Source organism: Pseudomassariella vexata (assembly GCF_002105095.1).
Source record: "Pseudomassariella vexata strain CBS 129021 chromosome Unknown BCR38scaffold_9, whole genome shotgun sequence".
Lineage (NCBI taxonomy): Eukaryota > Fungi > Ascomycota > Sordariomycetes > Amphisphaeriales > Pseudomassariaceae > Pseudomassariella > Pseudomassariella vexata.
Window position 1 is genome coordinate 2,049,433 of NW_024467964.1, and position 15,912 is coordinate 2,065,344.

The 15,912-nt window shown below is 51.5% G+C and overlaps 5 protein-coding genes across 5 annotated transcripts; 4 read left to right on the top strand and 1 right to left on the bottom strand.

Annotated features, from left to right (window-relative positions):
* Window positions 1-505: 505 nt before the first annotated feature.
* Window positions 506-1,618, bottom strand: BCR38DRAFT_486883 (Intradiol ring-cleavage dioxygenase; the record flags this gene model as incomplete). The annotated part of the gene is made up of 3 exons (XM_040864085.1): window positions 506-706; window positions 794-1,229; window positions 1,290-1,618. The coding sequence occupies 3 exons, from the start codon at window positions 1,616-1,618 to the stop codon at window positions 506-508; spliced, it is 966 nt and encodes a 321-aa protein (XP_040714456.1).
* A 1,071-nt stretch (window positions 1,619-2,689) lies between these two features.
* Window positions 2,690-3,901, top strand: BCR38DRAFT_345820 (uncharacterized protein; the record flags this gene model as incomplete). The annotated part of the gene is made up of 3 exons (XM_040856210.1): window positions 2,690-2,836; window positions 2,901-3,009; window positions 3,072-3,901. 3 exons carry the CDS (start codon window positions 2,690-2,692, stop codon window positions 3,899-3,901), a joined length of 1,086 nt encoding a protein of 361 aa, XP_040714457.1.
* A 371-nt stretch (window positions 3,902-4,272) lies between these two features.
* On the top strand, window positions 4,273-6,850 carry BCR38DRAFT_439283 (uncharacterized protein). The gene has a single exon (XM_040860619.1). The coding sequence runs from the start codon at window positions 4,426-4,428 to the stop codon at window positions 6,613-6,615; it is 2,190 nt and encodes a 729-aa protein (XP_040714458.1). The 5' UTR covers window positions 4,273-4,425; the 3' UTR covers window positions 6,616-6,850.
* A 3,194-nt stretch (window positions 6,851-10,044) lies between these two features.
* On the top strand, window positions 10,045-11,181 carry BCR38DRAFT_346820 (2og-Fe oxygenase family protein; the record flags this gene model as incomplete). Its single annotated transcript, XM_040856279.1, has 3 exons — window positions 10,045-10,362; window positions 10,428-10,743; window positions 10,817-11,181. 3 exons carry the CDS (start codon window positions 10,045-10,047, stop codon window positions 11,179-11,181), a joined length of 999 nt encoding a protein of 332 aa, XP_040714459.1.
* Window positions 11,182-12,003: 822 nt separating this feature from the next.
* On the top strand, window positions 12,004-14,560 carry BCR38DRAFT_411020 (major facilitator superfamily domain-containing protein; the record flags this gene model as incomplete). Its single annotated transcript, XM_040858534.1, has 10 exons — window positions 12,004-12,013; window positions 12,146-12,222; window positions 12,445-12,532; window positions 12,592-12,819; window positions 12,882-12,973; window positions 13,027-13,057; window positions 13,117-13,159; window positions 13,214-13,246; window positions 13,302-14,099; window positions 14,248-14,560. The coding sequence occupies 10 exons, from the start codon at window positions 12,004-12,006 to the stop codon at window positions 14,558-14,560; spliced, it is 1,713 nt and encodes a 570-aa protein (XP_040714460.1).
* Window positions 14,561-15,912: the final 1,352 nt, after the last annotated feature.

Below are 15,912 nucleotides of genomic sequence, written 5' to 3' on the forward strand. Positions count from 1 at the left end.
GATTCCAGGCAACCTACGACAATTATGCGCTACTTGATTACTCGGCTACTTGACTGTCAGGTCGCGTACTTGGGTGAAAGTACACGAAGCTAGATACAATTCTAGATAAGTCTCCCTCGGTAGTATTCATAGTACGTCACTGACGAGCGCTATGAATGGGATATAACGCAACCCCGGCGGAACTAACTCGCAGATATACGGAGATGACAATAATCTAATTTTTCATATATCAGTCACTCTCATATGTATAACTGATAACTAATGCCCGAGATTGTTCATATGTATGTATTCAAGTACGGCTATGTCGATTGGTTCCGTAACAATCCAACATCTTCAGGCAGGTTGCGAAGCGCCTTTCCTTATATATAAACGCGAGTCCGTTCGGTCATCAGAAGCAACGCTCTCATATCCCCATTCTTCGATCCCTCGCTATTTCTCGTTATTTTACAGCTCTGCCTTTCCCAGCGTCTTCATTTCTATTTTGCTGCCGCTGATTGCTGCGAAATCAGAACAACTTCCCCTTGTAATCCTTCGGCGCCAGAATGACATTATACTCGAGTTCAAGCTCGGCAAGGTCATCGCCCTTGAGTGGCTTGAAGTCTACCACCAAGTCGTCCTTAACGGCGAAGACGGTGTCTGTCTCGAGCCACGGGTCATTCTTGGGATATAATTGCGTAGTGCAGCCCTTAAACTCAGGGTGCGTGACCTTGATGTCCCTGTTAGCTACTGTTGCTCCGAGCCCCTTCCCCTATTTCCAAGTCGCGTTATCTGGGAAAGCGGCAGCTAAACTCACCATAATATGAATATGCGCCGGCCTCATCGGGTGACGATCCATCAACGTCAACATCTTGTATGACGGCCCATCGGTAGGTAGCGAGTACGCCGTGGGGTGGTAGCAGTAAAACCAATACTTTCCGTTCTCGTCGGCGCGGAACTTGCCCCGTAGGTTGTTGTCCGTCTGGTTCTCCGGGTCCTGGAAGTCGTATTTGCCGTTGGACGAGGCCTGCCAGATGTCGAAGACGGCGCCCGGGATTGGCTTGCCTGTCACCAGGTCGCTGATGACGCCGTGCATCAGGCACACGCGCCCGCCCTTAGCCGGGTCTTGGATGATGGTTTCACCATTTTCACGGAACGGCGCGTTGGGCGACCAGAAGGGGCCTAGGATTGCTGACGAGGTCGGGTCCACGTCGCCCTCGGCGATGATCTTGTGGGCGATTTCGTCGACGAGACTTTGGATTTCGGTTAATAGATATTCTTGCACGCATCGTCAGAGGCGAGGCAAAACTTACGACTCGAGACCCACGATGTCAGATATTCGGTGTGCCTCATTTCGCGTTGGGGTGGAGATCTGGCCAATGGAGTTGATGAAATGAACGCCGGTCATCCACTCGTCGATCGTGAGCTCCGTCTCCCGAGCGAAGTCGTGTATGTGCCTGAGCAGAGCACTGAGTACAACCCGATTCCTCGGCGTCACGTTGGGGCCCATTGTATCGATGACTTTTTGTGTGAAGGAAGGGTCGAAACGTGAGGATATGGGTGCTTTCGCCCCGTTTGAATGGCCATTGGTAGCCCCTTCGGTGGCACCGTTAGTGCCGCCATTTGTGGCTGCTGGAGACATTGTGACAGAAGATTCTGGTGCAACTTGGGGGATAGATGCAGTTGATTCGGTCTATTGGGTTAACGCCGAGAAGATAGATATAAGTAGAAGATAGCAGGTTATGTCTCACACTGGGAAAACAACTGGATATGAGAAGTGAATAACACAATGGCTTAGCATGAACGGATGCGTATTCACTTAAATACCCATCCCCGGCGGCGTAGTTTGCCTTCGTAATGATGAATTCACTCTACTCTGATAGGTCCCGAGTCGCGCTCCCCGCCAACCAAAGGTGGGTTGGGCCGGTCTGATCTCACGGCATGGCGAATGACCTCGTCTGCAAATGTCAAGTTGGCCGCGAGGTGGTGGTCGGGGGAAATATTGCCCTCAACTAGATCCATACTAACGGATATTTTGCGGGGGCGCCCCTCGATGTCGCAGACGGGGACCCTTGGTGACAACAAGAACGCCATGATACGGCAAGATATTCTTCCTACCGGCTTAGTGCCTCACACTCGGCACAAGGACGACGACTCCTGACTCGCTGAAATTCTAAAAAAAAGCCCACCGTCCATCTAAGGTTGGAGGCTTGTTTGTGGACTCCCGAACGGCGTGAAGCCCCTTGGGCACCGGATTCATGAAGTAAACTGGGAAGTAGGGGACAATGGACGGGTATTTACCCGGCATGATCGAGATGCGGCAGTGGTCCGTTGGGTTTTATTTGCGGTCGAGCTAGCAACTGGTGCGTGCATCTACCGCCGCCCATGCCGAACCGGAAGTGGAAGCTGCTGAAGCAATCGGCTGGTGAATACTCTTCCACTCTCCCCACATTACGGCATGGAGCTTTCTAGTGATGTGGAGATTGGAGATGGAGGGGTATGGATTGTTGGTGGGCGCCGGCGGAGGTGTGGGGTTTCAGAAGCTCATGAGCCTGGAGATGAGACGACTGGACGATAGTTGTTCCCAAGTCAGCTGAGTCTGATTGCTAGTTGCTCGTGTGAAGTGCGAATTTTTCCAGAGCTCTCTTACATGTTGAAGGCAGCGTCTCCTATCAAGCATTTACGTCCCTCATTCATCCCGAGGACTGCGAAGATGCCTGTTCATCACTTGATGTGTGGGACATGGACTCCACCTGGAGCCATTTTCACTGTCGCATTCGACGATGAAAAGTTGACATGTGAGGTGGTCAAACGAACCGAGATACCCAAGGACGAGCCTATCTCGTGGATGACTTTCGATGTGAGTCTACCGCGCCCTCAATGTCCAGATCTACCGCAGAGCTTGACAACTAAGTAAGTTGTAGCATGCCAAGAAAAACATATATGGTGCGGCCATGAAGAAGTGGTCGAGTTTCGCCGTCAAGAGCCCAACCGAAATAATTCACGAAACATCTCACCCTATGCTCCATGACCGTATGTTGAAGCGCCAGCACTTGCCAGTCAAGCTACCCAGTAGCTAACCCCTTGAACTGCAGCCCAGGCCGCATCTCCCGATACGAATACTCGCGCAATCTTCCTTCTCGCTGCCAAACAATCCCCGTATAATGTCTATTGCAACCCGTTCTACAAACATGCAGGACACGGCTCTGTATTCTCAACCTCGTCAACAGGCGCCCTCAGCGAAGCGACCCAACACTACGAATACCAGCCCAACTCGGGCATCCACGGAATGATCTTTGACCCAACCGAGACGTGGCTCTACTCGGCCGACCTGAAAGCCAATAAGCTCTGGGTGCATAAGAAGGACGCCTCAGGGACCCTTTCGCTCGTGGGCTCGGTCGACGCGCCGGATAGCAAAGACCACCCGCGCTGGGTCGCCATGCACCCGACAGGCAACTACCTGTACGCGCTGATGGAAGCTGGCAACCGGCTGTGCGAGTATGTGATCGATCCGCAGACACATATGCCAGTATACACGTACCACTTCTTCCCGTTGATACCGCCGGGGATACCCAACTACGACACCATGTACCGTAGCGACGTGGTGTCGCTAACGAAGTCGGGCAAGTACATGTTCGCGACGGCGCGGGCGAACAGCTTCGATCTGCAGGGCTACATTGCGGCGTTCAAGCTGCGCGACTGCGGCAGCGTCGAGAGGCAGATCTGTTTGAATCCTACGCCGACGAGCGGGGGGCACAGTAATGCGGTTTCGCCGTGCGATTGGAGCGATGAGTGGGTGGCCATTACGGACGACCAGGAGGGATGGCTCGAGGTTTATCGGTGGAAGGACGAGTTTCTTGGGCGCGTGGCCAGGGTGAGGATCCCGGAGCCGGGCTTTGGGATGAATGCCATCTGGTATGATTGAGTGGTAGTAGCTTCCGATTGCGTCTCGTTTACGCGTGTCGTCCGATGTAGATCTTGGGAGTTCACATGTAGGGACAAGCACTGCCGAGACAATCAATTCTTTAACCCACACGCTATTCTGAGGCTGTCGCAAGCGACACCTCCAGGGGTTATTGATGGTTTCCGCAATTGACGCGGGTGGGGGCCATGAAGCGAAGCAAACTATACCTGCTGAGCAAGTAAGTACCACGAGATTACCTGACATGCATACAATTGGCGCGGTGGCATGCGTTTAATATTCTAGTACCTTTGGCAGCGAGCTCATAGAGACAAAGAGCCTTTGTTGCACAAGTCCAAGTCGATGTCGTCTGACCGAAAGAGCCGTTACGACCCCGTCATAAATACCCCCGTCATAACTGGCCCAAGCTCCCACCGGCTCATTCTCTTACCTACTGAAGTCTCGGCCTTTTGGTGTCCACGGGTTCGAGCAGCAAGTCACGTCGTTCCATCGATCTTCAGTTCAACATATTACAGATTTGCTAGATCATGCATCGTAAGAGCGGAAGCAATGTTTTCCGTACGGTGCGCCCAGTCGTTCTGGGTCTCGCCAAAGTCGCCGCGCTAAGCATTTCCGCCGTTACTGCCTCCCCGATATACCGATCGCGCGATGTCCACGACAACGAGCCCGAGGCCGAGGGCGGTACCCTCTGGATATACTACGTCGTCTCCATGGTTCTGGTGCTGCTAGGAGGCGCATTCGCCGGTCTGACCATTGCGCTGATGGGCCAGGACGGCACGTACCTTCGTGTCATGGCTCAAGACCCTGAAGAGCCGCAACGGAAGAATGCAAAGCGCGTTCACGATCTGCTTAAAAGGGGAAAGCATTGGGTGCTGGTCACGCTCCTCTTGTCCAACGTCATTGTCAACGAAACTCTGCCAGTCGTCTTGGATAGGTGTTTCGGTGGTGGTGTCGCAGCTGTTGTTGGCAGCACCGTCTTAATTGTCATCTTCGGCGAGGTCATCCCCCAGTCTCTGTGTGTTCGCTATGGCCTCCAGATCGGCGGCTACATGTCAAAACCAGTTGTCGTACTCATGTATCTCATGGCCCCGGCTGCCTGGCCCACGGCCAAACTGCTCGACTGGCTCCTCGGCGAGGACCACGGCACCGTGTACAAGAAGAGCGGCTTGAAGACGTTGGTGACACTGCACAAGAACCTGGGCGAGGTGAGCGAACGACTCACCCACGATGAAGTTACGATCATTACCGCTGTTCTGGACTTGAAGCGAAAGTCGGTCGAGGAGGTAATGACGCCTCTCGAAGATGTCTACATCATGTCTGAGGACACCGTACTCGACGAAAAGACTATCGATCAGATCCTTGACGCCGGTTACTCCCGCATTCCCATCCATCAGTCCGGAAACCCAAACAACTTTATTGGCATGTTACTGGTCAAGATCCTCATTACCTACGATCCCGAGGATGGCAAAAAGGTTGGCGAGTTTGCCCTTGCGACCCTGCCCGAAACTCGCCCCGAGACTAGCTGTTTGGACATCATCAACTTCTTCCAGGAGGGTAAATCACACATGGTATTAATTTCCGAGTATCCGGGCGAGGACAATGGAGCCATCGGGGTTGTCACTCTTGAGGATGTCATCGAGGAGCTGATTGGAGAGGAAATCATTGACGAGTCTGATGTCTACGTTGACGTGCACAAGGCTATCCGACGGACTCACCCTGCACCCAAGGCCCACCGCACCCAACGAAAGGACATAATGGTCAAAGACATGGCCGTCAAGGATAGAAACCTAATCGACCTTGAGGGAGAGCACGATGATCAGAGCAAGCTGACTTTACCCCTCGGCAAAATCGAGTCGCCAGCAGCGCTGTCTAGCAGCCCCAAAACCACGCTATTGATGAGAAGGTCTTCTGCCGGGCAAGACGGACAGATGATTCACACTACGGTCCCTGTCAAGGCCAATTATCAAGAGATGAAGGGCCATCTGAAGCACCTTGGTCCTTCTAACCCGGCTTCGAATCCCAAGGCGACGCGCGTTTCGGCCGTCAAGATCAAACCGGGTCAGGCCCGAGCCAATTCCGTGGCAGGAGACATAATTCCAGAGCACGCAGCAGCTTTCTCAGACGGTATAGCTGATGCTGATGGCGTTGATGAGCGCACAAGTCTCCTGCGGCCACAGCGGAGCGGCCGAGACGGAATTCAAGCCCTTCATCAGAGTTATATTGCGACGCCTTCAGCATCCTTACAGGATGTGGACGGTCCCAAACCCAAGATTGCCATCAACACAGAAAACAGTCCGGCTGCGCAGGCCGATGCAAACACAGAGTCGGAGCAGAGTAGCAGCTCCCCCACTGCTGTGTCAGCCAGTGGCAGTATAGGTTCTCAAAGCAGCGGTAAAGTGCCCGGTCGGAGAACCTCTACCAGAGGCTATGTCCGCAGTGGTAGTATTACCGAAAATGTGGTCGAGGCAGGTGGAATCCGCAAGGTCGTCCTGGAAGCTACTAGTTCTGGCGACGAGGGCGAAGACGACACCACCAACAGGGCTCCCGGCCAGTCCAGATCTAGGAGCGGAACCACCATCTTGCTAGCCCCCACGCAGGAAGAGGAGGATCAAGAGGGTTCCGCCGGACCGTCGGTTGTTAGTGCCGACGGCACTTCTGATGCGGCCAAGGGGCTGAAGAAGAAGTCGAAAAAGAAGAAGAAGAAGGGTGGGAAGTAGGACTAGCTGTGAACCAGCAGCCTGCTTTCTGCGAGATTTTTGTACGATGTAGTCATATTCTAGCGATAGGGGTGGATTTGTATCATGGGAAAGGGGGATCGTCCTCATATGGACGGACCCGGAGATCAACAGAACACCCGCTGCATCACTTGAGTAGAGCGCATACCTACCTACTTACTTACTTGGTAGGTACTTGTGTTATTATACGGAATACTATGCTAAGTTAAAGCCTACTGCTTGAGCCTGTTTTGTTCAAGAATGATTCGTCCGTCAAGTCCCAGGCTAGAGCTCTGTGGTGTAGCAAAGTAGGTGCGAGCACTGCTCAAGCCGCTATGCACAGTGACATAGATACTTCGTCATATAATGAGGTATTAGATTAAACCCTGGAAGTCGTGGTTTGCGAATGGCACCATATTAAGTATGGACGGTGCTTTGTATTCTGGCGACTACTCCATTTAATAAAGTCGAAATAAGGATGCTATGAATCTAACCGGTAACAACCCTGCCACGTCAGTATGGTTTGCTATAGCAACATCACAATGATCAGTCGTGATTGGATTCTCTGAAGCACATCCCAAGGCAAAATAGCGGCCTCAGCCTCAAGCTGTCGTTTTTGTTCTTCGCCAAATATCAGTCCTTCAACTCCTATTCCATGGTGCTTCGAGCCAACAACCTTTCAAGCACTTCAACCTCGTAGAATGAAAGACAATACATACTGAAAACCGAAGTGCGAATAATTTGATGGATATAGTATCCACGGCTAGGAGAAGCTATCTTGTCGTGGTATCTGAGTAGAAGGACAGAAATGGCTTTAAACACTATGTCGATGAATGTGTTTTCGACCACACCTGGTCTACACAGCCTGGAAAGTACATCATAGAATACCTGCAATGAATCAATCTTAGCCATTATCGGGGTCCACGTACAACTGCGGTGTTTTTGCTTGGTTTGTTTGTGAACGATTATGCAGTGGTATAGTATAAAAGCACCGGATAGAAGCACAATAGATATTGTATATGTATCAACGTAGTGCCAGTTAGATAATCTCTTCTGTCGTCCAGAACAAATATGGCAAGGTATACTCACACTTCGCGCATAGATACTTACATCCTGACGTCAAAAAGCCAAACACTGGCCCATCACCTGTCCACGTCACTCATCATCATCTTGCGCCCTCTCCCCATCGGCAGCTCTCGTCCTCACCCTCGCATCTTCACCGCAGCTACCCACCAATAAGACCAAGCAGCCAACGACCGCACACAGCAGCTTTCGCCACCTGTTGCTCAATATCATCAGTATACACCACCGCAACCCTGCACAAACGCCCCGACTTCTCACCCCCCGCGACCTCTGCGCCGCCTCTTCAGCACACGCGGAACCAGCGTTTTCGGCGCGAATCTGGCAAGTGGGAATATCGTTGGTTTGGCGAATGGGGCCATTGTGCAGTTTGAGTGGGAGGGTCAGGTTGGCGCCAAGGGGAGGATGGGGTGTGTTACTGGGTTTGAGATGGCTGGGACGGGCTGGTGAGTTTCTTTACTGTTTTTTCTTTTTTTCCACTCGTAGGGAGGCTATGAGATGGAGTAAAAGAGTGCAATGTGAGTTACCTGGAGTTGACTCGCCCTGCAGGAGAGGGATATTGGATACAGGCTGCTGCCCTGTCACGTATGTAGAATACTTAGATATTTGTGAGTCTGGCTGCCAGAGATAGAGTTTCTCAGTTTGCCTGGAATAAGAATAGCAGAGAAGGTTGTCATGCGTGAGTTTTCCCAACCTATGGCTCTCATTGATCTCGAAGTCACTTCAGCCACGAAGTTTCCAAACAGAAAGCTTGCGCCATAGACATTCAAGAGTGCAGAAACTGGGGCAATGTCTATTGTGATTCATCGTGCTTTGTAGCCATCAAAGTACGTACCAGCAGCACTGTATTCGAGGGCTTTGGCTTCTGGAAAAGAAAAAGTTCCTCATTTCATTGTTACTTCTCTTGCAGTACAGGTGCGCTTGTAGGCTCATGATGCGCAGAACATAACAGCTAGAGTAGAGAGCATCTCATCATATCGTCTTGAAGTTCCGAGTATTCGCGGGCGCAGTTGGCTTCTCGTTCCCTTTGCGATACTTACACTGACTGACATTCCACACCGGAGGATATCTGGAGTTGTCGAGTTTGTGGGGTTGAAGGTTTGCAGAAGCAGCCCCAATCTCACCAAGCTCGGACTGCTTTGTGATTGTGGCGGTTCTTTCTGCTGTGTCATACCGTCTGAGACTCTCGCCTCAGCTGAGATATCCATCCATCCCTGGGCTGGCTGTGTGCCGCTCGCAATTTCGCTTTCGTATTACGCCAGTCCCAAAACAAGCTTCCAAGCCGACCGATCCCTGGGCAAAACTTGCTTGCTTTCTGCCAAACTGCCCCAACCTTCTATCCCCCTCACCGCCCTGGAGAAAAGTCGCGAAATCTAAGTATAAGTATCTCGTCCTCCCCCGTCAATTCCCCTGCTTCCCTTTTCTTCTTCATACTTACCTTCTTACACCATACCAAGATCAAGCATTTGGGATGGTAGCATGGAAAACCTGCATTGCACATCGCGGTGTTTGCTATGTTTCACTGTCCTTCGGGGCCGTGAGTGGGGGAATTTTTGATACCACACTTTCTTTTTTCATTATGCACTATGCCTTGCGCATGGTCATGAGGAAGATAGATTATCTCAGATGAGTTGTGGATGTTGCGTTAGTTTCGTAGTTGTCCTGTGCCTTCTGTATTAAATTGTGCTTGACTCAGCCACGGGAATTACTGTTAAAGAGAACATTGTACATCTCCAACAACATCGGGCAGGTTGGCCAGAGTGCGTGCTACAGTTCAGCCACGGCCACGCTGGGAATTGCAGCCACGTCGATCTGCGGAAAGATTTTTGCTGGTGACTTTTGCATAGTTGCAAAGGTATTCGGCATCCATCTTCCACTGATTTTATTCTCATTTGAAGTATCACAGATCCTCCTTATCTGAAGGTAATACAGTATGTACCTCGGCACCAGTTGTTTGACACTTTTCAGTGCCTGTCGCTCCTGCAAAGCTGATCAGTCCAACACGTCAACCTCAAAAACATGGCCACTTTAGCCACTGTAAATACATCAATCATAGTCCCGTATGGTGGTATATTACGAAGTTCGTTGTTTTGTTTTCTAATGTCGCCCATCGCCGGCGCCCGCCGTGATCCGTCCAGATTTACCTCAACGCCGATAAGCCACGTAGTACATTAGAGTGCATCCAAGCCGAGACATAAACCTCCTCTTGGGTGCAGGTTCAGCTCTCCGTTGTTGATTGCTTCATGTACAACATCATAAAGTAGGGAATGAGCAAGGATGATTGCCATGTAATTAACAACTCTGGACACATCATCTAGCTCTCGTTAGCTTGGTATTGGAAAGAAACAAACCATGACCATTGACAAGCCCACTCCATTTGTGATCCCGACCGTCGACCTGGCTCCGTACCTGGAGGACCCCTCATCGGCGGCGTCGGCCAACATTATTGAGCAGGTCCGACAGGCCTGCATCACCAGTGGCTTCTTCCAGATCGAGAACCATGGCATTTCCAGGGACTTGCAACAATCCGTCCTCAATGCCGCCGAGGCATTCTTTGCACTTCCGCTTGAGGCGAAAAAACAGGTCGTCCATCCGACTTTGAAGAACCGCGGCTATGAACTCATTGGCTCCCAAGCACTACAGGAAGGCGCATTGCCTGATCTAAAGGAGGTAGTTTTTACTTTTCCACTTCTACTGTATCAATTCGGAATCAGTTGCTCATCGAGCCACTTCAGGGGTTCTACGTCGGTCAGCATATCCCCAACACAGATGAGCGTGTGAAAGACCACCCTCACTTGATGGGACCCAACATCTTCCCACCAAACATCCCTGAAGACGTCTTGAAGAATCCCACAGAGACGTACTACCGCGATCTCCTCAGTCTGTCCGGCAAGATCATGGAGATCCTCGCCAAGGGCCTCCCGTACGGCAACGAGGTCTTCGTGCCGTTCATGTCCAACGACCCCGTCTGTTCGATAAGACTGCTGCACTACCCGCCGCAAAAGACCAAGGACGTTAGGCAGCTGGGTGCTGGGGCGCATACTGATTTCGGTAAGTCGACTACCTACCTCCATAGTCACCTTCCTCGGCGTGAAAATCCAAGCTTGCCTAACTACCCGAAAAGGGGCTATCACCCTCCTCATGCAAGACATGTCCGGCGGCCTTGAGGTCTTGAACGACACGACAGGGCAGTGGATCCCCGTGGACCCCAACCCGGATGCGTATGTGGTGAATATCGGCGATATGCTATCGATGTGGACCAAGAACAAGTATAAGAGCGCTACGCATCGGGTCATCAACACGAGCAATAAGGATAGGTACTCGGTGCCCTTCTTTGTTGATGGGAATACTGATGTGAAGCTCACGCCATTTGATGGGAGTGAGCCTGTAGGCGGGAAGGTTCTTACGGCCGAGGAGCACATGCTGGAGCGGTTTGGGACGACTTATGGGAGGGCTGAGAAATTGGTTGCGGCTTCGTCGGGGTCATGATGGGGTGGCGCAAAGCAAAGGGCCGGCGTGATGGGTTAGGATGCAAAGAGTCCATTTCCCCGATCCCCATTGCGTACATGGGTCGATTGGAGAACGCAGGGATGTCCTCCAGGCTATTCCCCGATTTTTAGAGGTTTGAGAAGGTGGTAACAGGAACGAAACCCAACCTTCCTATATTCAGAGCATTCCACAGTAGCAGCAATCGACTTTGAGAATACACTGTGAATACGCAACGTAATGAGTTGGCAACGATCTCTTTCGATGTGTTTTGTTACACACAATCTTTCCCTCGCAATCAACTGGGTGGTACAGATTGCTTATCAGGATGTAACTGTTTTCCGATTGATATTACGTGAGAACCATGCCATGCACACCTTCCCCGATTGCTCGAGTCTCAGGTGTTCTTCAAACAGAACACTGGTACTTTGAAGACATTGTCAAAAAAAACTTTGTAGTCACTGTCGAGATCACTGATTGCCACTTGTACGCATGCATTGCCAATGGCCGTATACGAACTAGGCACCACATGCAATCCTGATAACCCCCCTGAATACTCTAAGCTGTATATGTAGATTCAGATAAATGACTTTGACTGGCTCTATACTACTCAAACAAAGACGAAAAAATGCTTTATACTCGAGCCGTTTAGTCGGACGTTGGGCCACAGCGCGGTATTTCTGTCCTCAGTACTACATTCGAATGCCGATCAACTGACCTAGCGACCCGCTACCAGCGACGGTATAACTCACCACTGGACAGTTGATTTAGGCCATCCCTCGTATTTAACGAGAGAGTGGGTTGAGCGGATTCCACCTCCGCATCATGACCCCGGGTTAGGTTAGATAAGTAAGCATCAAGTCAAACCTGGGGTTGAATGAGGGGAAGCCCACGCAGCTTGACACCCGAATAAAATAAAATAAAATAAAACCTGATGGAGCACTCACCTATGACTTGACAATCGCAGTTATCCTTTATTCACCTGGCCCTGCACCATCGGCAGCGGACATTATCGATATTCTTGGGAACCAAATAAGCAACCACGTACGTTAACTCTCTAACCGCATTGACCACCTTTTTGCATGCACCCCCGTTTTGCAGGTAAATTCTACGCCTTAACAACACGACGTCTCTCAATTTACCTCGTAATCGCTCCCTAGCTACTGTCACGGTCAGACCCAGCAAAATAGGGGGGTGTATGCAAAAAGGTGGTAAATGCGGTTAGTTTACAGAACGGTTTGAGGCTCCTAACTGTGATTACGATAGTTGTCGATCCAAAACTCAATCCGTCATTTGACGCCGCATTCTCACATTTTTTCCACTAAAGCCATCCCCATTGCGCACGCCGGGTCCGGTATGGGCTGGACCAAGTACAGCACAGCTAGTACCTATCGCTTACTCATCTCAACCAAGTTGGGACGCTGCGACTTGGCCGGATTGAAATGACTGCCATGTCGACCGCAACCATCGAGCTCGGGTTGATCGAAAATAATGATTCGAAAAAGGGCCCGGCGGGCCCGGACGACGACGCCGGTGCCGGCGTCAAGCACGAGATTCGCGAGTTCCGCATAGATCCAGAAATCGAGCGAAGGGTCGTTAGGAAGATGGATAAGGTCGTGGTGCCTCTGGTGATGAGTTTGTGTGAGCCGACAATGTTGCCTTCAGAAGTTGCGTTGGTGACAGCCCTACTGACCAAAATGTAGATCTTATGGCTTTCTTGGACCGGTCGAATATAGGAAATGCTGAAGTGGCGGGCATGTCGAAGGAGCTTGGATTTGACGATGCGCATTACCAGGTAGCAATTCATGATAATTGGTTTGATTTGGTTTGGAACTGACTTTCAAGCAGTGGCTGTTGACCATCTTTTATATCCCCTATAGTAGGTCCCTTGTCATGGAGACAAGCACCCGAAGTGTTGAAGTTGACCTACCCTGTTAGTTCTCTTCGAATGGTTCTCCCTGATGTGGAAGGCTGTGCCGCCGTGAGTGGAACAGGACACTTTGAATGTCGACGCGGAGTTTTAACACGTGAATAGACACATATGGGCTTTCGGCTGTGTGATGGTTTGGTATGCCACCCACCAGCCTTCGTTGCCTAAGTTCTCATACTGACAATAACTCCAGGGGCCTAGCTTCAACCTTGCAAGCAGCAGCATTCAACTGGTCCGGCCTCATGGCCTGTCGCTGGTTCCTAGCCATGGCGGAAGCTGGGTACGGGCCCGGTGTTCCCTACCTCTTGAGCTTCTTCTACAAGCGACACGAGCTCGGTTTCCGGTGCGGCATCTTCGTCTCCGCCGCGCCGCTGGCCACGACCTTCGCTGGCGCTCTGGCGTACGGCATCACGTCCGGCCATCCGTCTATCGAAAACTGGAGGCTTCTGTTCATCGTGGAAGGCATCCCGTCGGTCCTGCTTGCCTTCTTCGCCTTCTTTTTCTTGCCTGACTCGCCCGACACGGCCAAGTTCCTCAACGAAGAGGAGAAAGAGGTGGCGAGGGCGAGGGCGATCCAACAAACCGGGCGCGATGGAGCTGCCCGAGTGGGCCACGTGAACCTCCAAGATGTCTTCAAAGCGCTTGCCGACATCAAGACCTGGATCCCGCCTCTGATGTACTTCAGCTGCAACGTCTCCTTCAGCAGCTTGCCAGTATTCCTCCCCACCATCTTGCAAAATATGGGCTTCACCGCCATTAACGCTCAAGGTCTCTCGGCGCCTCCCTACTTCCTCTCCTTCCTAATCTGCATCGCCACGACCTGGATCGCCGACCGCACCCGGCAACGTGGACTCATGATCGCGGGCCTCTCCCTCGTCGGCGGCGTCGGCTACATCCTGCTCGCCACCGTGAAGAGCGTCGCCGTCCGTTATTTGGGCGCCTTCCTCGCTGCCGCGGGTGTGTTTCCCGCCATCGCGAACATTCTCCCCTGGTGAGTAACTCTCGAAGCCCTTGTTTCGCATTCTCATCGTATCCCAGAGGGGATAGAATCTGCCAAAAGCAGCCCTGCATCCTAACATATAACTGGGTTCTCCAAAGACAAGATACAAGTAGCAATTGCTGACTCCGAGAGTGGATAGGACTATTAACAACCAGGGCAATGACTCCAAGCGCGGCGCCGGCATCGCGCTGCTCAATATTATTGGGCAGTGTGGACCGCTGTTGGGGACAAAGATCTTTCCTGCGACGGATAGGCCGTATTATGTCAAGGGTATGAGTATCTGCGCGGCGTTCATGTTCTTCAATGCCCTGTTGGCGCTGGGGCTGCGCACATATTTGGCTTGGGAGAATAGGAGGTTTGAGAGGACGGATGAGGCGGCGCGCTCTGCTGCACTCGAGCAGAGCGCCGTTGGAGTTGAGAACGAGGGTTACGGCTTTAGAAACATCCTTTGATTGTCTGTGCGAGCAGATGCAGTCATTGGAAAGACTGGCCATAAGGTTCTCTGTGAACAGACGGCGGGTCTAGGATTGATCGGAAAATTACCTGGCTGGCCTTTACATGTACTTAGTTGCCATGGCGTGCAAAGTTCAGAATATTTCCCGGAAGCGAATGAAAAGCGATATTGACATTGGCCGACCTGGCGCGGTTCCCTCGGTTTGGCTTTGACAATCTTGTGGATGTCATAAACCACGCGAAATACCCCTGCGTGCCATCTGGCAAGCGAGGACGGTTGAGACTAGTTGAGTATCCAGTAGACGACTTGAATAGTAGTGAGGCGGGAGAAGGATTAACCTTAAACAAGACTTGATGATGGCAGCTGTCTGTGCTAAGGAGCATCAGAAGTCAGTCAAAGTGTTCACCACAGCAGGTAAACTCTCCAGGTTCCACCCGTCGTTCTTACCACCAAAGCTTAGGGTCTCGAGATAGCCGAAACAGTCTAGAACAGTTCGAGCGCAACAACCCCAACTTAATCAGCCGCGATATTCTCATGCCGTATTTGGATTGGGGCTGCTAGCCCGCTAGTTGGGTGAGCCTCCAGGAACAAAGGACTTCACCGACCGTCAGTCGCCATGTGGCATTTCATGTTGACTGTGGCACAACTTTGATTGGACCTTCATTCATGGCGGTCCTCCATATTTCCAAGATCAAAGCTGTTTCAGTATCCCGTATATTGTGGAGTTGCGCTTGGCAGTTGTAAGGCTCAGAACATTCAATCGAATCCTGCCTGAATCCTGCCTGAACATAAGTCATCGAAACAAACGCTCTGATTAAACCACGCCATTGTCTCATAACTTTGCAAATGCTTCGATCAATCTGTCGGTCTCATGTAGCTGCATGAGGGTCCGAGTAGGCGGGCCCGTGGCGTGTAAGCGGCAGCGCATGTAGTTCAACTGATATGATATGATGAGCCGCTAACAAAAATAGAACTTTGGTCACAGACAGGCGTACAAAAGCCAAGAACTGCTGGTAACACTCCCGTCTGAACCCCATGCCAAGTCGGATAACGGGAAACGCGACTCGACAATACGATGTTGAGTTTTTCACAGCGGGGCGAGGGCTGTCGATCTCACGACCGTTTGACATTTGGAAACACGACCTCCGGTTGCGACATGGCACCTGTTCGTGAAAGTGGAGGTCGATGGCGATGGTAATGACCATGATAATAACGGCGATGGCGGCGCGTGACTAGAAGAAAACTGTGGCAGTAAATGAGGCCGTCGTGCTCGATGAACAGGTGCACGCGGTTGGTTCCCCACAGATTTTCATGGTTAAATTTAGAGTGGCGGATCGTGTTTGTACACGG

Excerpts from the sequence above, each read along its gene's own strand:
- BCR38DRAFT_439283 (XM_040860619.1), top strand. The coding sequence starts at position 4,426 with ATGCATCGTAAGAGCGGAAGCAATGTTTTCCGTACGGTGCGCCCAGTC.